At 39.7% G+C, this 21293-nt stretch overlaps 1 protein-coding gene across 1 annotated transcript; it reads right to left on the reverse strand.

The window, feature by feature from the left end:
• Positions 1-2176: 2176 nt before the first annotated feature.
• LOC309689821 (uncharacterized protein) lies at positions 2177-19256 on the reverse strand (the record flags this gene model as incomplete). The annotated part of the gene is made up of 19 exons (XM_082506484.1): positions 19021-19256; positions 18738-18900; positions 18502-18651; positions 18247-18407; positions 17939-18142; positions 17229-17370; positions 16875-17059; positions 16545-16686; positions 16288-16467; positions 11004-11181; positions 6496-6757; positions 6242-6404; positions 5807-5956; positions 5552-5712; positions 5285-5464; positions 4937-5078; positions 4625-4809; positions 2446-2587; positions 2177-2364 (listed from the first exon to the last, which is right to left on the reverse strand). Exons 1-19 carry the CDS (start codon positions 19225-19227, stop codon positions 2177-2179), a joined length of 3285 nt encoding a protein of 1094 aa, XP_082362610.1. The 5' UTR covers positions 19228-19256.
• Between the last annotated feature and the right edge of the window lie 2037 nt (positions 19257-21293).

Here is a 21293-nt window from a genome sequence, read left to right on the forward strand (position 1 = left end):
TTCACCACATACAGTCCCTGGGACTCATATGCTATCACAATAGTCACTTCTTAGTGTGAGAACTGCTAAGAAGACACAGGTTTTCTTCTATGACCACAAGTCCAGGAAATTAAAAGCTGGTTGCTTTTCTTAAAGCACTTAGTCTTGTCTAGATAAATGTATAATGCATAGACAGGAAAAAGTGAATTCACCTCTGGGGCAGCTATAGGTGGACTCTTGGAAGAGGAGATAAAATAGATGAGCAGCATTTGGTTTAAAGTTTTTTTTTTCTGTAGACAGCCAGCAGACGAGGGTGGAAAAATACAGTAGAAAGATTCTGTATGAATTCCACTTACATATAAAACAGCATACTGCTCAAATATTATCAAGCAATGAATGTATTTGAGTGAAATGATAATGACTAAAAACAGAAATACTGACACAATCCAACCTCTGGCTGTTTGTAAGGCCCTAGTAGTCTCCCAGATGTCATCTCTTTCTTTAGAGAAGCTTCACCGGCTTGAAAGATGCCAGCTAAGGCATTACTTATCCTGCTTCTCACTAAATGTGATTTATGAGAACTCTCTCTCTCTCTCTCTCTCTCTCTCTCTCTCTCTCTCTCTCTCTCTCTCTCTCTATATATATATATATATATATATATATATATATATATATAAAAATACTTTTTATTTTTATTTAAATCACAAAACCCAAGTTTGTATTAAATTATAAGAAATAAATACAATATAGAGTTAAGCTGTTACAGTTTAGGACATAGCTTTCTTTTTAAATCTCAGGTGTATTTTCCTGTGTACTTGTACACCTGTGTGGTCACCCCAATGATTGCAAGAAAGTAACTAAACCCAAGCAACCTAGGTTTCGCTCTTTTTCAGTCAACAGACATCACATTTCAAATGGCATTTGGTACATCAAATTATGTCTTACTGTTTTAACAGAATTTCTAACACTACAATAACGACAGATACTTTCTTCAAATTATAGATACTGCATAAAAATATGTCATGAATATTTATAAAAGATCTCATATCTCAAAGTTGAACATTGCTTTGAATTGAATTGTTTTTGAAATGAATATTCTTTAAATAAAAACGTTAACCATGGACAGGTACACTATGACAAAAAAAAAACAAAAAAAACTTGTCTCTTGTCTTGTTGTTACTTCCCTGATGGAGGATGAGCATATCTGCATTAAAACACTTTCAAAATAAATCACTTCATTCCTCTCATATGTCTCTATACTAGTATATGATCCATTTGTGTGATGCTAAACTACATAAAACAGGACCATTTGGACCTCTCACCAAAGAACAAGGTGGAGATTTACAGGTAAGAAGAAAAGGCAGTCTTGTTCTTCAATATCAGTTTATTTCATTTCGCACTTCATGTGAGCTTCTCTGAAATAACAAAGAATAGAAAAAAAACAGAAAGCACTAAAGGCTGAATTCCTTGACAGGCGTCAGGGTAGGACAACTTTGGAAAAAAATGCAACTTCATCACACGCAGGAAATAGCATCAAGTTTGTGAGGTGAAGGAATGAGGGTACTAGTTGGAGTTCATCCTTTGAAATGCTAGGTGCAGGAGTGAAACGGCAGTGCTGTTTACACAAGTAAATACAAAGTGCATTTTCTAAAGTTTCTGTGTTTTATTATTAAGGGGAAAAAAAATCCAAGCCTGTGCGAAAACGTGAATGTTCAGCCTATTTACATTGTTTCTTATTAGCTAGGCCCTGGGACGTAAAATGCCGGTTAACTGGTTAGATTTGTTTTCATATTCCACTCTCCATGTTCTAGATGTTGGATCTGCAGAATGGTCATTTTCAGTCTTCTCTGTCTGTCAGTGTGTCATGCAGTTTGACAAGATTAACAACCTTGGCAAAGAAGGGTGCCCATCTCCAGCTCATGCAAAAGCATACACGTATCAATGAAGCCCAAATGGTTACAATGAGTTGGGCTTCATTAGTTTGTAAAGGCCGATCCATATGCCTATGATAACTATGATAACTAAAAACAGAACCATATGCTCATATTTTCATAAAAATCGGAGGATTGAAATGTTGTAGAAATGAAATAAAGGGCTGATAAAAAAAAACCCCAACCAAACAAGAAACTACCCAAAAGAACTCATTTTTATAAAAGGATTGAGAAGATAGGACAACTTTGTTTAGACTGCCTCCTTCTTACATACAGGGAACAGCACATAGTTTGTGAGGTGAAGGGCTGAGAGTAATGCCCACAACTGCAGTCAGATCTAATTCATCCTCTGAAACTCCAGGTGCAGGGGTGAAACGAAAATGCTGAAGGAGAGTGGTGAAGAAGAGGAAGAGCTCCATCCTGGCCAGACTCTCTCCGAGGCAAATCCTGCGACCTGCAAGAGAGAATTCATGAAACATTTCTGGCTCTCTTGTGAGTCAAAGTAAACTAAACAGTGATGGCTGAGCTCACAAACCTGCAGAAAATGGAATGAAGGCATCTCGCTTGACAAACTTTTTCTCTTTGTCCAGGAAGTGAGCAGGATAAAAGCTGTGCGGTCTTTCCCACTCGTTGGGATCATGCAGGGCAGATGTCAAGAGAGGAAACACTGTGGTTCCCTGCAAAAATTACAATACACAAACTGAAAATGCTTTTTATATGATACATTTTAATAGCTTACAGAAGTTACTTATGTTACTAATGTCAAACTTCTTCTAGCAAAGGTAATGAGGGGGGTTATGGTCAATGGCTGTCTGATCAGCATGATCAGACATGTTAATACTTGATATTAACAGTATGTTACAAGCCATTTTCAGAATATCTTTAAAGGGTAAATTCAATAGTTTTATGTTAAATACCTTTTTAACAGTGAAGAAATATTAAATATACATTCTACTTAAGTAAAGATAGACATGACAACCCCTTTTACAGTACAATCAAAAACACTGTAGAATACAAATCCAGTTACTAGTTTAACAACAGTATATATATATATATTTTTAAACTTTTTTATGGGTGATATTTCATTACATAATTTCCCATTTATTTTAATTTATTCTACCATAAAATTCGATACATTTTCCATTGTGTAATTACTAAAAAATTCTATATTCTATATTTTTATGGTAGTAAAAGGACATTTTGTTATTTAACTTTAAATTTGTTTTTCGGTCGCCCCAGAAAATCACAGTTTATTACTCAAGGTGGAGTATTTGAATCAGCTGGGTATCCAGACAAGAGGGAAATACAAATCCAGATTAGCTGCAACACAGATTAATTGATCAGCATTTTTTTCCCTTTGCATATAGGCTGTGATCAGCAGCATATTGGTGAAAATACTTGCATTCTTCTATAACAGTTTTGTAATTCTTCTTTTTTTTTTTATTATTCATCTGCTGCCTTTAGCGCCCTCTTCTGTCACACTGTCTTCCTGCATGTCTTCCTGCACTGCTATCTTCATGTTTCCTCCTGCCTGCTCTCTTTTCACCATTGTCCAACATGCTTAATATCCCTCCTCAAACAAATGTATAAATAATCTCAATCTTGGCTCTTTGAATTTGTCTCTAAACTGCTCAGCCTGAGCCTTCCCTCTGATGTAATCCTTTATAATGGTGTCTTTTGTCAAATTAATCAGCATTTATTTACTTAATGCGTTTGATGGCCTGCATGTCGTTCTTGCACTTTTTTTCTAATATTATTGTGAACAGCAGGCAACTTCCTCTTTTTTTTTCCTTTCAGCTATTCCCTTTAGCGCCCTGTTCTTTCACATTAACCTTCTGCATGTCCTCCTTCTTCACTATTTAAATACATCTTCTCTGTGGTCTTCATCTTTTCCTCCTGCCTGGCTGCTCTGTCTTCACCATTGTCCAAAATCCTTAATTCCCCCACTCTGCATATGTCCAAACAATCTCAACTTTGCCTCTCTTACTTTGTCTCCAGAGTGTTCAAACTAGAATCCATCATATGCATTTTGCTTTTTTCTGCTCTTTATAATTATTAATTGGTTCTGCACTCACTTTAGCTTCTTTTTTACATGCTGTTTTAAAAGGAGGATTGTTGGCGTGCCACTTTAGCTCAGTGGGTGAGCAGGCAGCTACACGGCTGGAGAAAGAAGGCTCAGGTGTGAGTCTGACCTGCAGCCCTTTGCTGTGTGTCTTTCCCCTCTTTCTTCCCAGTTTCCTGTCTACGTTAACTGCTACATAATCCAATAAAGGCAAAATTGCCAGAAAAAAATATCTAAAAGAAAAAGAGCATTGTGAATCTGTACAATATTATCACGAAAAACAGAACAGCACACTAAAAGGCACATAATCTATTCTCCAGTTTCACATTTTACAAAGTTTTGCAAGGTGCTTTTGTTGTTTTTTAGTTGTTTTTTTACGATAACTTGTGTAATTCTTGCCTGTATGATTTTAAAGCTTTCTTTTGCTGGCAGCAGTTTTCCTGCCAACCTCCCTGTAAGCTTCAGTTTCCTGCTGACAGGTAAATCAGTAGAAGCAATGCCTATGCCTTTGTCTGCATTTAGGCTGACCTGCCTGTCGTCATGTATCATGGCCCCAACTTGAAAGGACATTGTTCATATTGCATTTATTTTTTCCATCAAGATATTTCTTTGGTATATCTTCGGTTTTCCATAGTAAGTGTGTTAGTGTTACCTTCTCAATAAAGTGACCCTGAAAAGTGATGTCTCGGGTGGTTTTGTGAGGAAGTGCAGTGGGGATGATGCTGCTCAGTCTCTGTGTCTCATGGATGACGGCGTCAGTGAAGGGAAGGTTTTTCCTATCGGCAACCTGCACCTGTCGATCTCCTATGACCCTCCTCAGCTCTTCCTGGACCTCATCTGAAGCATAAAAGAGTGCAGTGGACACATCCCCATTACCTGACTAAAACACTTCACTTATACTAAATAAATACATAAAAGCTTTGTGGTTCACTTGATCTTGTCTTTTTTTACTTAGGCTTCTCACCCTGTATCTCTGGATATTTGGCCATAAGCAGAAGTCCCCATCTCAGTGTAGTTGATGTTGTCTCAGTGCCGGCAGCAAACAGATTCATGACTGTTATCATAAGGTTTTCATTATGGAAGTGACTGTTGGTAATCCCAGATTCCTGCACATAGACATTTAACAGAAAAGTCACTCAAATCATTCTAATCCTAAAGTTTAGTTGAGTTGCAAATCAACAGAGGTTTCAGATACATTTCAAAGTTCTATGAACACACAGCTACAGTTTTGGGCAGGAACATGCACAATTTCACCCTGAGCTTCAGTTAAACATCCGAGAACACCAACTTGAAAGATGATAGACAGTCCAACCTCCAGATTTTGTTTGCGGACGAGAAAGGCATCCACAAAGCCTCTGCACATCTGGGGATTCAGACTCTCTTTTAAGCGACTGAAGATGGCTCGGTTTTGTTTCTTATTAGCAGAATATATTTTGTGTATTTCATTTCTGTCCCCAGTCCACTTGAAGAGCGATGGAAACATGTCAAAGATCTGTCAAAGTTGACAAAGTAATGCTTTATGCAAAGCAAAATAAATAATACTGTCAGTGAATATACTTCAAAAAGTAGCAATTAATACCTGTATTGAGGGACTTCCACCAAGTCTAACAATTCTGGATGTTCTCTTTACCAGAAGTATAAACTCTGGATCATTATATTCAAATCTGCTGCCATAGACGATGGAGCAGATAATATTAGAGACTGCACAGTTAACTGGTTGGGTTGTATCAAAAGCTTCTCCTGTTACAACAGAAATAAAATAGCACATGAACTTTAGAAAAAATGTCAGTTTATTTACTATTTACTAAACTCAACACAATGTGATTAGTTTTACCTTGAAATTTCTTAAAAACTTCGATGAGGTATTGACATTCTTCAATTATTTTGTCCTCACATGCTCTCTTGCCCATCCCAAAGTCTCTCAGGTTAGTCAGTGCAAAGCGCCTCATTTCTTTCCATGAATCGCCGTTGGACCACAAAATCCCTGAAATGAAATTTTTACAAAATAGTTTACCTAAGATAGATTAACCTCAAAGTGTAACTGTGTGAAAAAATACATTTATTGTAGCATAATATTAGGGTTGCCAACTGATTCGTCCTTTTAGTCTACCTTAAATGTCACATATATTGACCATTACTTGTAATGTCACATACACTGCATATTTACACTATGTCCAGAGGGTTGTGCATTGTGTTTCTGACATAACAGAGTGTCTCTTATTTCATAGTTAAAAAAATAGCAACCCTACATAATAGTCATTTTCCATACCATGTGATTGAGTGAGTTCACGCATGATCTCCAGTGGATTTCTGTCTCCAAACACGTCATCATAGTCGACAAGTGCCTCCTTCACTGTCTTGTATCCTGCCAGGACCACCACTTTTTTGGGTCCCAGATAGAGAGTAAAGACTGATCCATATTTCTTAGATAACTAGGGACAGAAAAACAAAGGCAAATGTGTTACCTGGTGAGCTGAATCTACAAAACACCCTGAAAGAAAAATAATACAAAAACTACCTCACCTCCAGTAATGTGTTGTAGGGTTTTTTCAGATCCAGCTGCAGCAGGTTCCCAAGCAAGGGGAGTGGTCTGGGTCCTGGAGGCTCCTTACCATGTTTTTTGGTACTGAAACTGGAAGGGGAGAATAAATACATGAACAGGAAAACTGTGAAAGCCCCCAACAAGAATGTGTAACTGAAGCAATGGAGAAAAACATCTAATATCCCCATGGTTTTCAAACCAAATATCCACTGAGAGTTCTTTTTACAGGGACACTCTCTGACTCTGCATTTGGTACTAAACTAGATTTTTTCTTTGGTGCCCAATCTAGACAATAAGTACTAGGGGGTGGGATGATTTAGTAGAAAGGTTCCAAATGAACGACCTAGTAAACCATTACTGTGAACAAACTGGTACTTTGGACTGTGCAAATATGCAAATATTAAAATTGTACTTGGATCTGAAGCAACTAGAAGGACATTTCTATGTACAACCACAAGCTCAGCTGCAACCGTAAGATGTTATATATTTAAATATATATATATATATATATATATATATATATATATATATATATATATATGAAGATTTTTTTAAAATTTTCATTGTAAATAGACTAAAGTAGTCTATAAATGCTGTAATTTGATTAATAAACCATGTAACTTGGATGGATTCGATGCTGGTGTGACCACAGTGCACATGTCTGCTGTTGCTCACAGTGGTCCAAGGGACCGCTCAGGGAGTTTGTGTGTTCGCTTCAGACACATGAAAAATTAGAGGGAACATTTCTCCCAGGCTGTGGAACTCTCTACCCCCAGATATAAGAAACATTGGTTTTCTCCCCCAGTTAAAAACTCAAAACCCATCTGTTCAAATCTGCATATTCACTGTCAACCCACTGTTTGTTAATTTTATCTTGTGCTTTTGCCATTGTTCTATTATGTGTTTTTATCTATTGTATAGTGTCCTCTGGTGTCTTGAAAGGTGCTTTATTATTATTATTATTATTATCTTTAAGAGCAAGTGAGAAAATGATACATGTGCTGATGTAGCATTTTTAAGTGATCAAAACATTCTGCCTTTATTGTCAGTCAAAACTTTACAGACAGCTATTCAGAGACTATTCTAAAGCAAACAGGCAAATGTGACATCTTTACCTACATGAGACTGGGCTAATAAAATTACATTGAAACAAAAAGGAGCAAATTAACTAAACATTTTGTAAATCAGTGACTCTGAAATAAAGGACACAAAATGACAGAAGGCAATATTCTGAAAAAAAACTGGGCTGATTTATTTTCACAGGGCAACAACAGCTTTTAAAGAGCATCTCTTCCTCACATTTGGGAAACAGCAAATAATTTGTGAATAGAAGGGCTGAGAGTAATGCCCACAACTGGAGTCAGATCATTTTGGAAACAACTTGTCATGTTTTGGCTGTGTGGCAGGCGGGGATTGGACCCAAACGCAAACTCACGGGGACAGAACTTGAACTCAAAAGCACAGCTTTATTGCTGGAAAATAGAACACAAGCAATACAAAACTAAACTGGGAAAAGCTAATTACAATGCATACCAGGAGACACGGGGAGAATCGCACACAGCATGAGGGAGAACACGACACCAAACTGAGGGAGACGCAGACATAAATACACAGAGGGTTAACGAGGGAAGTGGGAACACACGGGGAACACCGGTGACACTGATAATCATAACAAGACACGGCAGGAGTAAATGCAACACTGACAGGAGACTGTCAAAGTAAAACAGGAAGTACACAGAGGTTCAGACAGGAGGAGAGAGAGCACGGGGAGAACACAGACATAACAGGCTGGGGAAAACATGGAATAAAACATGAGGGGAGACGAGGGCTCACAGATACATAGAGGGGCACACAGGGGATAAAAGTCACAAGGGGAAATCAATTAAGGAACAAAATACAAAAAGACATGAATACTAAGACTGCTGGGCCAACATGGCCCAGGATCATGACACAACTGAGGTGAATCTTTTACAGTTTTTGCCCGTTGCTTGAACACATTTGGCAAAACGTCGCTCATTGTGCCAAAACTCTAAACACAAGTAAACACGACACAACACTGGGAAATATACCATACACATCTGTGCCAAAATGAAACTCCACTCCCAAAACCTAAACTCTGCTGTCAAAACCTAACATTCCTCTGTCAAAATGTAACTCTGTTGACAAAATGACACATACTTGCATCATATGCAAACACTTACAGATCAGGGGGAACACACTAGTCTTCTTTACATAAAACACTGCAGTCCTTGATTTCCATTGTGTATTCAGAAGGCACATTTACAGGAGACACATTTCCAAACAACCAAAAACGCAAATAGACCTACTCAATAGTGTACATCGCAGTACCATGAATTCAGATAAAGCAAAAAAAAAAAAACCACAACACAATAATACTGCAATAGAAAAAACACTATACTGTAAACACAAAAAACCATGACAATTGTGCATAAGTGGGCTCATGGATCCCGCTGTCTGTTGGGGTCTGGCCACAGGACCTCATCAACATCGCAAGCAGTGTCCTCTCCCGCTGGGCACCGGGGAAAATATCCTCTTGCATGTCGAAACCATCCATGGATTGCTGTCACCTGAATGTCGCCGCAGGCCTGTTCCATTGCCTGCAGAAGAGGCATGCGGGCATGTGGTTGGCAGTCATATACACGTCATCTCCAAGCCTAAAAAAACCCTCAATAGGGTTTAAAAATGGTGAGTAAGGGGGCAAGTATACCACTTCAAATTGATTGTGGTTGGAGAACCAGGCCTGGACCAGAGCAGCCCGATGGAAACTGACATGATCCCATATCACCACAAACCTGGGCTGATCTGCTCTGTTCTGTACAACTATATCATGGAGAGCATCTAGAAATGTGAGTATGTGTTGGCTATTGTATGGACCTAGTATTGCATGATGGTGCAGAAGCCCTCGAAGGCATATGGCGGCACATAATGTGATGTTTCCCCCGCGCTGCCCTGGGACGTGCACAATTGCCCTTTGGCCAATGACATTACGACCCCGTCGTCTTGTTTTGCTCAGGTCGAATCCAGCTTCATCAATGAAAATGTATTCATGAGGCTGTGCAGCTCCATCCATGGCCGAGATTCTCTGAAAAAAAGGGGAACATGTCACTGTACTACAGTGCTACACATACGGCACCCTCACCCCATCACACAGGTACCTGTGTAGCTCTCAGAATAGATCCATGTGGTACTGATATGGTACATATTCAGCTGCTACTGGACTTCACCAATACTCTATTGTAAATGTAAGGGACAGTTACACGTACCCGTACATATTCAGCTCGAAGTCCTTTGACCCTGTCACTGTTCCTCTCGAATGGGACTCTGTAGAGCTGCTTCATGGTGATGCTGAGTTTACCCAAGATGCGTCTGATGGTGGTGATGCTCACATGGTTTATGTTGCTGAACACTCGCCTGTCTGCAAGTATTTTCCGTCGTAGCTGGTGGAGACGGATGGCATTGTCTGCCCTCACTAGGTCCACAACGGCAAGTTCCTGCTGTTGTGTGAACAGGCGTTGCCGTCCTCCCCCAGAAGGTCTTCGGGTCATTCTGGAGGAATACAACCACATATTGTCATCGGTTTGCTTATTTTTCTTACAGTACTTTACTGTATGTACTGTGTCATCCACTGTACAACACTGTACCTCAATATAAGGAATCAGCCACTTTGGCTGCAAAAGGAGCATTAGCACCCCGTACACTTGATATGGTAATGTGATATACTGTAGAACAGTGCTATGAAACCATCTGAGTAGAGCAGAAGGTATGGAGGTGAAGACATACCTGTTTTCTAGTCGGAATGTTCGTATTACAGATGCCACTGTGAAGCGGCTTAGATGTGGGTGGACTCTCTGCCCAGCTTCCCTCATAGTCAGGCCATGGTTGATGACATGGTCCACCAAAGTTGCTCTTATTTCATCAGAAATATGGGTCCGTTCATGGCCTCTTCGGCCTTCTCCTCCTCTTCCTCCTCCTCCTCTACCTCTTCCTCTTCCTCTTGCTCTCCCTCCATCCATGCTTGCAAAGTTCTTGAAATGGCTACGCTGAGGGCTTTTTGTAGTTGGCTAATTGGTGTTCGGTTTTGCAAGTACGTGCCTTCAGGTGTGTATTTGAGTGGTTGCAATTATCCGATGTGTTTTGTATTTTGGATACATGTGTTTTCCGAATGGCACCCTGAGATTTCATTTTGTGAGCGAAGTGTCTTATGCATGAAATAGAGTGTAGTATGCAGGACCATGTGTGTTGCATAAAGGGGTAGGTGTGTTGCATAAAGGAGTAGGAGTGTTGCATAATTGGTACTGGGGTGCAAAGCAGCGCTTTTGTTTAAGGTATGGGTACATGTGTTTGAGGTATGGTAACAAAAGCTTCACGTTGTGTTACTTTAGTCTGAGCATGGGTTTATAGTGTTCAAGCAACGGGCAAAAACTGTAACCAGAGCAAGATGTGTTTTTAGAGAATATCTGTTCCTCACATTCTGGAAACAGCACACAGTTTGTGAGGTGAAGGGCTGAGAGTAAAACCCACAGCTGGAGTCAGATCTAATTCATTCTCTGAAACTCCAGGTGCAGGAGTGAAATGGAAATGGAGGGTGGTGAAGAAGAGGAAGAGCTCCATCCTGGCCAGACTCTCTCCAAGACAAATCCTGCGACCTGCAAGAGAGAACTACTTTCATCAATGTAACCTAAACAGTGATAGTTGAGCTCACAAACCTGCAGAAAAGGGAATGAATGCATCTCACTTGACAAATTAATTCTCTTTGTCCAGGAAGTGAGCAGGGTAAAAGCTGTGTGGTTTCTCCCACTCCTCTGGATCATGCAGGACAGATGTCAAGAGAGAAAAAAACGTGGTTCCCTGATGAAATTACAAAACACAAACTGAAAATGCTTTCTATATTGTATATAACTCATATGGAAATCAAAGAAAATGGACATGCTTCTTATGACAGAAAACTGCTTCCAGATGAAGATGAATATTGGAAAGAATCAGAATCATTTACCTTGACACATCTTCCAATATTCATAAAGGGTGAAGCTGAACAAATTTTCAGCCCAGCTTTACAGTTTTTGCTCGTTGCTTGAACACATTTTGCAAAATCCCGCTCGCTGTGCCAAAACTGTACACACAAGTACACATGACACAACACTGGGAAATATACTATTCACATCTGTGCCAAATTGGAACTCTACTCCCAAAACCTAAACTCTGCTGTCAAAACCTAACATTCCTTTGTCAAAATGTAACTCTGTTGACAAAATGACACATACTTGCATCATATGCAAACACTTACAGATCAGGGGGAACACACTAGTCTTCTTTACATAAAACACTGCAGTCCTTGATTTCCATTGTGTATTCAGAAGGCACATTTACAGGAGACACATTTCCAAACAACCATAAACGCAAATAGACCTACTCAATACTGTACATTGCAGTACCATGAATACAGGTACAGCAAATAAAACAACAACAACACAATAGTACTGCAATAGAAAAAACACTATACTGTAAACACAAAAAACCATGACAATTGTGCATAAGTGGGCTCATGGATCCCGCCATCTGTTGGGGTCTGGCCACAGGACCTCATCAACATCGCAAGCAATGTCCTCTCCCGCTAGTCACCGGGGTAAATATCCTCTTGCTCTCCCTCCATCCATGCTTGCAAAGTTCTTGGAATGGCTACGCTGAGGGCTTTTTGTAGTTGGCTAATTGGTGTTCGGTTTTGCAAGTAGGTGCCTTCAGGTGTGTATTTGAGTGGTTGCAATTACCCGATGTGTTTTGTATTTTGGATACATGTGTTTTCCGAATGGCACCCTGAGATTTCATTTTGTGAGCGAAGTGTCTTATGTATGAAATAGAGTGTAGCATGCAGGACCATGTGTGTTGCATGAGGGAGTAGGTGTGTTGCATAATTGGTACTGGGGTGCAAAGCAGCGCTTTTGTTTAAGGTAGGGGTACATGTGTTTGAGGTATGGTAACAACAGCTTCACGTTGTGTTACTTTAGTCTAAGCATGGGTTTGTAGTGTTCAAGCAACGGGCAAAAACTGTAATTGCATTTTAATTTTCAGATTAATTTAAATTCACTTAGGTTCAATTCAATTTTATTTCTACAGCGCCAAACCTCTAGGCGCTTTATATTTTAGGGTAGACCCTACAATCATGTTGCTTCACAACAAAGTTCATCTTTAGGTGTTGTATATTGTAAATTCAGGTCTTGCTGAGAACTGGCTTCACAACAGAGGAGCCTGCGAGATGATGGCATTTCTTACTCTCTTTTTTTGGAAACTCCAGGAACCTCAAGTAAGCCTGCACTCTGAGAGAGTTTAAGACACGATGGAGCTTGCATAGTCAAATTATTTTAATTCTGGCTTTGAGGCCTTTTTTCATATGACAGGGAAGCAGTTTAGAGTCTATAATCACTGTTAAAGAGCATATCCTGGCCAAGTCAGATTCTTTAGTTTAGTCTGAATTAAGAGACAGAAACATAGTGGTGATCCAGACCTTTATCTTTTCAAGCTAATTCTATAGTTTAACTATTTGATTTGATCTGACCTCATGGATAAACACAACTGAGTATCATTTGCATATAGGCATACAACTGTTTGCTTTGTTTTCTAATAACATTACCAGTGCCAAGCATGTATTACTTGGAAAGAATTTTAAGAAGTGAGCCCACTCCTTGTTGCACGGCCCTTCAGGTTCTCTGTCTGCCCTGCAAGCACTACATGCCATTTGTTCTCAGTTTGGTGACAGTCCCCACCAAGGCCTTTCCCAAACTGCAGTCTCAGTTCATGCTCAAACCATCTGACATCATTTACTATGAATCCGTGTCTGTGTGCATCTGTGTGATGTCAAGTCTCAGATGCAGTTTTGCCATGTTGTGTGAACATCTTCATCTGACTGGGCTGAGGTAGAGGTGGAGGGCTAGTCATGGTTTTAAAAACAAATTCCGAGTATAACAGTGGCCTCCTGCCATATCATTGCTGCCAGAGGACTCCACGCCTGCTGGTTCTGTTTTGTCGCTGCCAGGGGTCTCCGCACCTGCTGGTCCTGCTTCTGTTCCCACTGGGGGGTTCTGGAGAACGGAACCAGCTGTCTCCGCTGGAGGATCGGAGTGGCCCGTTCAGTTGTCTGTCTCTGTTGGAGGCTCCAGGGAGTTCATCCAGCCATCAGCGCCACCAGATCCTCCACCTACGGCTTCCACACCATTGACTGCACTGCCACCACTTGCTCCATCACCTGTGGCTTCCACGCCATTGCCTGCAGTACCACCACCTGCAGTTTCCACACTGTCACCTGCAGCTGCATTTTCCACTAGTGGTGAGTGGATCGATCCACATATCGATTGTACCAATACCAGGTCGGCATCGGATCGATACTAGCCTGGTGAGATCGATTCTAAACTTTAAGTTCCGGACTTGTTTGCAATGCTGTGGTTTTGGCAAAGACGAAACAGTCAGGTCGTCGAGGTTTGCGTAGACTTTTTATTAAAAATCTTTCTAATAAATATTGATAATATTCATTTTCTATAAGCGTTTTCTATTTAATTACAAACTTTGTGCCAAATATGTTCTGGGTTTTAAGTATTTAATAATAAAAAAGGAAACATCACAAAAAACGCTTGAGGTCATGAAAATGAGATTTGTTGAGATTTGTATCGGTGATACTGGCCTGTATTTACATGTAGCCTGGCTAAATTAACCAGCCCAGAACACAGATTATCTTTGGGGTTCTTTTAATCTGAATGATGAAGTAAGTGCTCAGAAGAAAATAACAAGGTTGTAAAAATAAAGAAATAAAATTGTTACAGACAGCTCCTATCCAGTAACAGCTTTGTGCTCTGGTAACCCACTGCTACTGCAGGTTATTTCCCCAACTTTATCAGCATCTGGAACTCAAGGACATCTAGCGTCATTTCGTGTCTGATATAAACCCAAACATAAATAAAACAAAACTTAGCAGTGCAAAAATAACTGTATTGGCTTCTCAGTGCATTAATCCAGCAGAAAACGGAATATGGATCCCTCTGAGACGAACGGCGAAGTTGGTGGCAGCTACTCCTGGTGCCTTAACTGTTGCACACTTTGCGTTCAAAACAGATCACGCAGCGAAAAAAGGCATTGCACACCCACATAAAACCAATGCAAGCTAGCACTCATGCATGTCTCCGTAGATCCCCATGATCCCTTCCGCTCTCAGAGGTACCCCAAAAGAAAAACAGTGCCATCCAGTGGCATGTCCCATAATATCGAACTTCCACCCGGCTACATACATGGTATCGCATCGATACCAAAATATGCAGTATCACACACCACTAGTTTCCACACCGTTGACTGCAGCTCCACCTGCCTTGTCTGGTCCTGCCTCGTCTGGGCCTACATCATCCGGTCCACATCCTCCTCGGCTGGCATGGCCAGCTTGTTCACGCCTAGCACACCGTCGTTGGCCACTTTCCAGGCCGTAGGCTGAGGAACATTGCCGTCATGGTCGGCCTACTGAACGGTGTTGCTGCCTTCCACATGTCGTGTCAGTAGTCCTCCTCCGTTCAGCAAGCCTTCGATCGGCTGAAGCAACATTTCTCATGTGTGCCCATCCTGATCCAGGTTGACCTCAACAAGCCTTTTGTGGTGGTGTTTTGGACTCAGAGGTTGGGGTAGTGCTGTCCCAGCTCTCCAATGGAAAGCTTTGTCCCTTTAAAGTTTAACTTTTAACATTTATGAATTCATCACCTATCATCTTTTTGTTACTTAAACGACTTTCACATATTTTTTCTGGGTTTTATGGTCTAGCAGTGATCCACTGAAATAGATGAGGTGCTTTTTGAACTCTGGCTTGTTGTAAAACTCCTTGTTCTCAATATTTGCATTTAGGACAAAGGAAACTCAGAAAGAGGTCATTGCCATTTTGTTCTGAATCACTTTACCCTCCACTTTGTCAATATAATAATAATAATAATAATAATAATAATAATAATAATAATGGATTGGATTTATATAGTGCTTTTCAAGGCACACAAAGCGCTTTACAATTCCACTATTCATTCACTCTCGCATTCACACACTGGTGGAGGCAAGCTACGGTTGTAGCCACAGCTGCCCTGGGGCAGACTGACAGAAGCGAGGCTGCCATATCGCGCCATCGGCCAGAGGCGATATGTTTGCTTGTGTAGTTTTGGTGTAATTGTGCTGTAGAAGTACTGGGGCGGGAAGATTGTGCATTTGTTTGTTGTTCAGAATTTGTATCATGTGAAAAAATGTCATGCCATTGTTCACATAGTGTTGAATAATTTTTATTATCTAGTATTTTTAACTATTCAGACTGTTATACAGGTAGATGGTAAATTAATGGATAAGACTGGGTTATACAAAAACCTTGAAAATAAAATTTAAAAGTGGTTTATTTAATTTTGTAGATCATGTGAATTGCTTTGAAATAACAAATAATAAAACCCCACAGAAAGGACTAATTTAAAACTAAAATAAGACCTCCTTTAGTACATGAGACTGGGGAGTACATCAACTTTGGAGCATAAGCAGCAACACAGCAGTTTTTTTCTTTTTCTAGATCACAAAAGTGTTTCAAAACACTTTCTAAACACAAGCGATTATTATTATGCATTAAACTGAGCTGGATTCTTTAACAGGCCAACAGAAGTATATTGCTATGGCACATTACCTTTACTGAGCAGAACAGAAATGTTAGAAATCTTACACTTGGGCCTTAACTTTGTTAAGAACACCTCTTCATCACATACAGGAAACAGCACACAGTTTGTGAGGTGAAGGGCTGAGTGTTAAGCCCACACTTGGAGTGAGATCTAATTCGTCCCCTGAAACTCCAGGAGCAGGTGTGAAACAAAAATGCTGCAAGAGGGTGGCGAAGAAGAGGAAGAGCTCCATCCTGGCCAGACTCTCTGCAAGGCAAATCCTGCGACCTGCAAGAGAGAATTCATGAAAAATTGATTGCTCTCCTATGAGCAGATGTAACCTTAACAGTGAGGAGCTCACAAACCTGCAGAAAATGGAATGAAAGCATCTCTTTTGACAAACTTTTTCTCGTTGTCCAGGAAGTGAGCAGGATAAAAGCTATGTGGTCTCTCCCACTCGTTGGGATCATGCAGGACAGATGTCAAGAAAGGAAACATTGTGGTTCCCTGCAGAAATGACAATACACAAACTGAAAATGCCTCCTGTATGTTAAATAATAATGTCTTATAGTAATTAGTTATGTTACACACAGTCCTTATTATCCTCAACCAGTCCAAGTACCTGATGGGCCACAGCTTTGTTGAGTATTTTGTTGAGCTTTGTTTTCCATAGTAGCTGTGTTATTCAGTCTTACCTTCTCGATAAAGTGACCCTGAAAAGTGATGTCTCGGGTGGTTTTGTGAGGAAGTGCAGTGGGGACGATGCTGCTCAGTCTCTGTGTCTCATGGATGACGGCGTCAGTGAAGGGCAGATTTTTCCTGTCAGCAACCTGCACCTGTCGATCTCCTATGACCCTCCTCAGTTCCTCCTGGACCTCATCTGGAGTATGAACAAGAACAGTGTACACATTTCATCCCTATGAGGCGGACTAAAACACTTCACCATACTTGAAAACTCCATGAAGATGAGATTTTGTTTCTGTGATGGTCTGTTTTCAGTAAAAACAATAATTGGCATATGCAAGTTGTGGATTACTTAGACTTCTCACCTTGAATTTTTGGATATTTGGCCATAAGCAGAAGTCCCCATCTCAGTGTAGTTGATGTTGTCTCAGTGCCGGCAGCAAACAGATGCATGACTGTCATCAAAAGGTTTTCATTATGGAAGTGACTGTTGGTAATCCCAGATTCCTGCACATAGACATTTAACGGCAAAGTCACTAAAATAAAGTTTAAGGGGCTTCAGTAGTACAAAAAAAGAAGTTATCCAACACTGATTTTACATGTATTTCCAATCCCTGTGTAGGCAATACCTCTAAAGAATTCACATAGACATAATGTCTTATATACAGTGCCATGAAAAAGTATTTTTCCCCTTTGTTGAATTCCTCTTGATTTTTATGCATAGTTATCACACATAAATGTTTCAGAGCATCAAAAAACTTTAATTTTAGGCAAAGTATTTTGTATTTACCCAGGTAAATATGAATTACAGGTTTTAAATGATGATTTCATTTATGAAGGGGAAAAACTATCCAAACCTACCTTGTTCTGTGCAAAAAAGTATTTACCACCTAAACCTAACAAATGGTTGTGTCACCCTTTGCATCTAGAACTGCAATCAACCACTTCTAAATAAGCAGTTCTGATAATGTCTTTCAATCAATGTGGAGGAATTTTAGCCCACTGATTGGGATTTTTTCACTAGTTGGAACAAAGTTTCACCCTGAGCTTCAGTGAAACATTCATGAACACCAACTTGAAAGATGATAGAGATGCCAACCTCCAGATTTTGTTTGCGAACCAGAAAGGCGTCTACAAAGCCTCTGCACATCTGGGGATTCAGAGTCTCTTTTAAGCGACTGAAGATGGTTTGGTTTTGTTTCTTATTGGCAGAAAATATTTTGTGTATTTCATTTCTGTCCGCAGTCCACTTGAAGAGCGATGGAAACATGTCGAAGATCTGTGAATCATCACATTTATATTTGGGATTAAATAACATTGTTGAATTGATACAGTTTATGTACTTTTAAAAATTCCGTAGCTTCAAAAAATAGGAATTGATACCTGTATTGAGGGACTTCCACTAAGTCTAACAATTCTGGCTGTCCGATCTACCAGAGATTTAAACTCTGGATCATTATATTCAAATCTGCTGCCATAGATGATGGAGCAGATAATATTAGAGACTGCACAGTTAACTGGTTGGGTTGTGTCAAAAGCTTCTCCTGTTACAACAGAAATAAAATAGCACATGAACTTTAGAAAAAATGTCAGTTTATTTACTATTTACTAAACTCAACACAATGTGATTAGTTTTACCTTGAAATTTCTTAAAAACTTCGATGAGGTATTGACATTCTTCAATTATTTTGTCCTCACATGCTCTCTTGCCCATCCCAAAGTCTCTCAGGTTAGTCAGTGCAAAGCGCCTCATTTCTTTCCATGAATCGCCGTTGGACCACGCAACCCCTGAAATGAAATTTTTACAAAGTAGTTTAACTAACACTAGATTCTGAAAAATACATTTATTGTAGCATAATAGTCACTTTTCATACCATGTCCTTGACTAAGTTCACGCATGATCTCCGGTGGATTTCTGTCTCCAAACACGTCATCATAGTCTACAAGTGCCTCCTTCACTGTCTTGTATCCTGATAGGACCACCACTTTTTTAGTTCCCAGATAGACCGTGAAGACTGATCCATATTTCTTGGATAACTAAGAACAGAAAAAAGTTCATTCTTTGACACAAATCCAACAAAACAAATGTAGGCAGCTCCCTGTAGAGCTGAATCTTGAAAACCACCTAAAAGAAAAGTAATGCAAAAACAAACTCACCTCCAGTAATGTGTTGTAGGGTTTTTTCAGGTCAAGCTGAAGTAGGTTCCCAAGCAACGGAAGTGGTCTGGGTCCTGGAGGCTCCTTACCATGTGTTTTGGTACTGAAACTGGAAGGGGAGATTAAATACATGAACAGGAAAACTGTGAAAGCCCCCAACAAGAATGTGTAACTGAAGCAATGGAGAAAAACATCTAATATCCCCATGATTATAAAACAAAATGTCCTCTGATAGTTCTTTGTACACAGCGACTCACTGACCCAGCATTTGGTACTGAAGTTCTTTTTCTTTCTTTTTTTTGTTTCTTAGTTGACCAATCTAGACATCCACTACAAGGGGGTGGGAAAATGCAGTAGAAAGGTTAATCTGAATGACTTAGTAAATCATTACTGTTAGCAAGCTGTTACTTTGCTATATACTGATATTAATTTTCTACTCAGAAAGACCTGTCACCGAATTCTTATTGTTTAACCACAGTCAAACAATGAGTGTATTTGAGTTAAAGGATCATGAATAAAAAGTGAAATAGTGACAAAATCCGTTCGATTTCTCTGCTTCTTTTAAAGGCCTTAGGAATCTTCCAGATATTATCCCTTACAGTTATTTGTATTTAATCATGAGAAATAAATGTAATATAGAGCTAAGCTGTTACTGTTTGGAAAACAGATTTATAAAAATGCCGGACTTACCACTGAAGACCTGAATCATGAGTAGCAGCTGTTCTCGTGATGAACACCATTAAGATGGTTACAGTTTGATACAAAAATAAAGTTGTTTTTGTTTTTTTGTTTTTTTTGCTTCAGCCAAGTTCTCAAGCTTATTTTTCTGTGCAGTTGTACAACTGTGTGGTCACCCCAGTGATTTCAAGCAAGTAACTATTTGCTATTTGGGGGAGACCATGGTTCAGGTGGTTGGGAAGATCATCTGTAACTGATGGGTTGCCAGTTCGATCCCCCAGCTCTCTCTGTCCTGGTAGTTGTGTGCTTTGGCAAGACACTTTACCCTACCGCCTACTGGTGTTGGCCAGAGGGGCCGATGGCGTGATATGGCAGCCTCGCTTCTGTCGGTCTGCCCCAGGGCAGCTGTGGCTACAACTGTGGTTTGCCTGCATCAGTGTGTGAATGTGAGAGTGAATGAATTATAAAGCGCTTTGGGTGCCTTGAAAAAAATTATAAATGCAATCCATTTTTATTTATTGATGTATTTATTTAATTTATTTTGGCACTCCATCCATAGTAATGTGTTAGACAGAAATCATATTTCAAATGGCATTTGGTACTTCAAACCATATATTACTGTTTAAACAGAATTTCTAACACTAGAATAAGGTCAGATACAGTCACGGCCGCGTAGCTGGTGTGTTTGTGAAGCGGAACAAAAAACAGACACAGGAGAGTAAACTCAGTATAAGAAAAGGTGAGCCATTTATTTGGCTGACAATACATGAACACAAAACAAGGCAAAGTGCGCTGGGGTAAAAACTAAACTGAAATCTAAACCGGGAATAAATTCAGATAAACTGTGACAAGAGAACATAAATCTGAAAAGCTGCATGCGGAACTATGACGTGAAAAAAAGAAGAAGAAAAAAAACACGCCAAAACTAAACACACTGACCATGGAAACAAGACTTTCAAAATAAAACAGGAAACATGGAGAGATGTAGACATGCTAACAAAAGCTCGATAACATGAAACATGCAGACAAGAACTACATGACAGGCTGGGGAGACACTAATTTGAATAAAATTAGGCTAAATTTTAAATCCAGGCAACAGGGTAGGACAACTTTGTATAAACTGCCACTTCTATGACCAAAAAGAGAATTCAAATTGTGAAAAATTTAGGTAGCATTTCAGGTAATGCAGTACTAGTTCATCCCAGTTTAAATAAACTAAACTGTACCTTTAGACGTAAACATGAGGTATTGACATACTTCTGTTATTGACATTCTTCTGTCACAAGCTCTCCATCCGGAAGTCTCTCACATTAGTAAATGCAAAGAGTCTCATTTCCATTCATGAATCACTTTTAGACCAAAAAAAGCCATGAGAAATGATTACATATAGCCACGGTCACAGTCAAACCCCTGAGGAGAAACGCTCAGAAAGTATTTTAAATAACACAGTTGGGACGATGGATCCTTATTTTGATAGTTTTCTTACCACGCCCTTGTCTAAATTCTTTTTCAAAATGCAATTGTTTTATTTCCAAAGACTATTTCATAACCAACAAGTGTGTCCTTCACAGTCTTGAATTCTGCAAAACCACCAC

The sequence above is a fragment of the Aulonocara stuartgranti genome (genome assembly GCF_965226115.1).
Source record: "Aulonocara stuartgranti genome assembly, chromosome: 15".
Lineage (NCBI taxonomy): Eukaryota > Metazoa > Chordata > Actinopteri > Cichliformes > Cichlidae > Aulonocara > Aulonocara stuartgranti.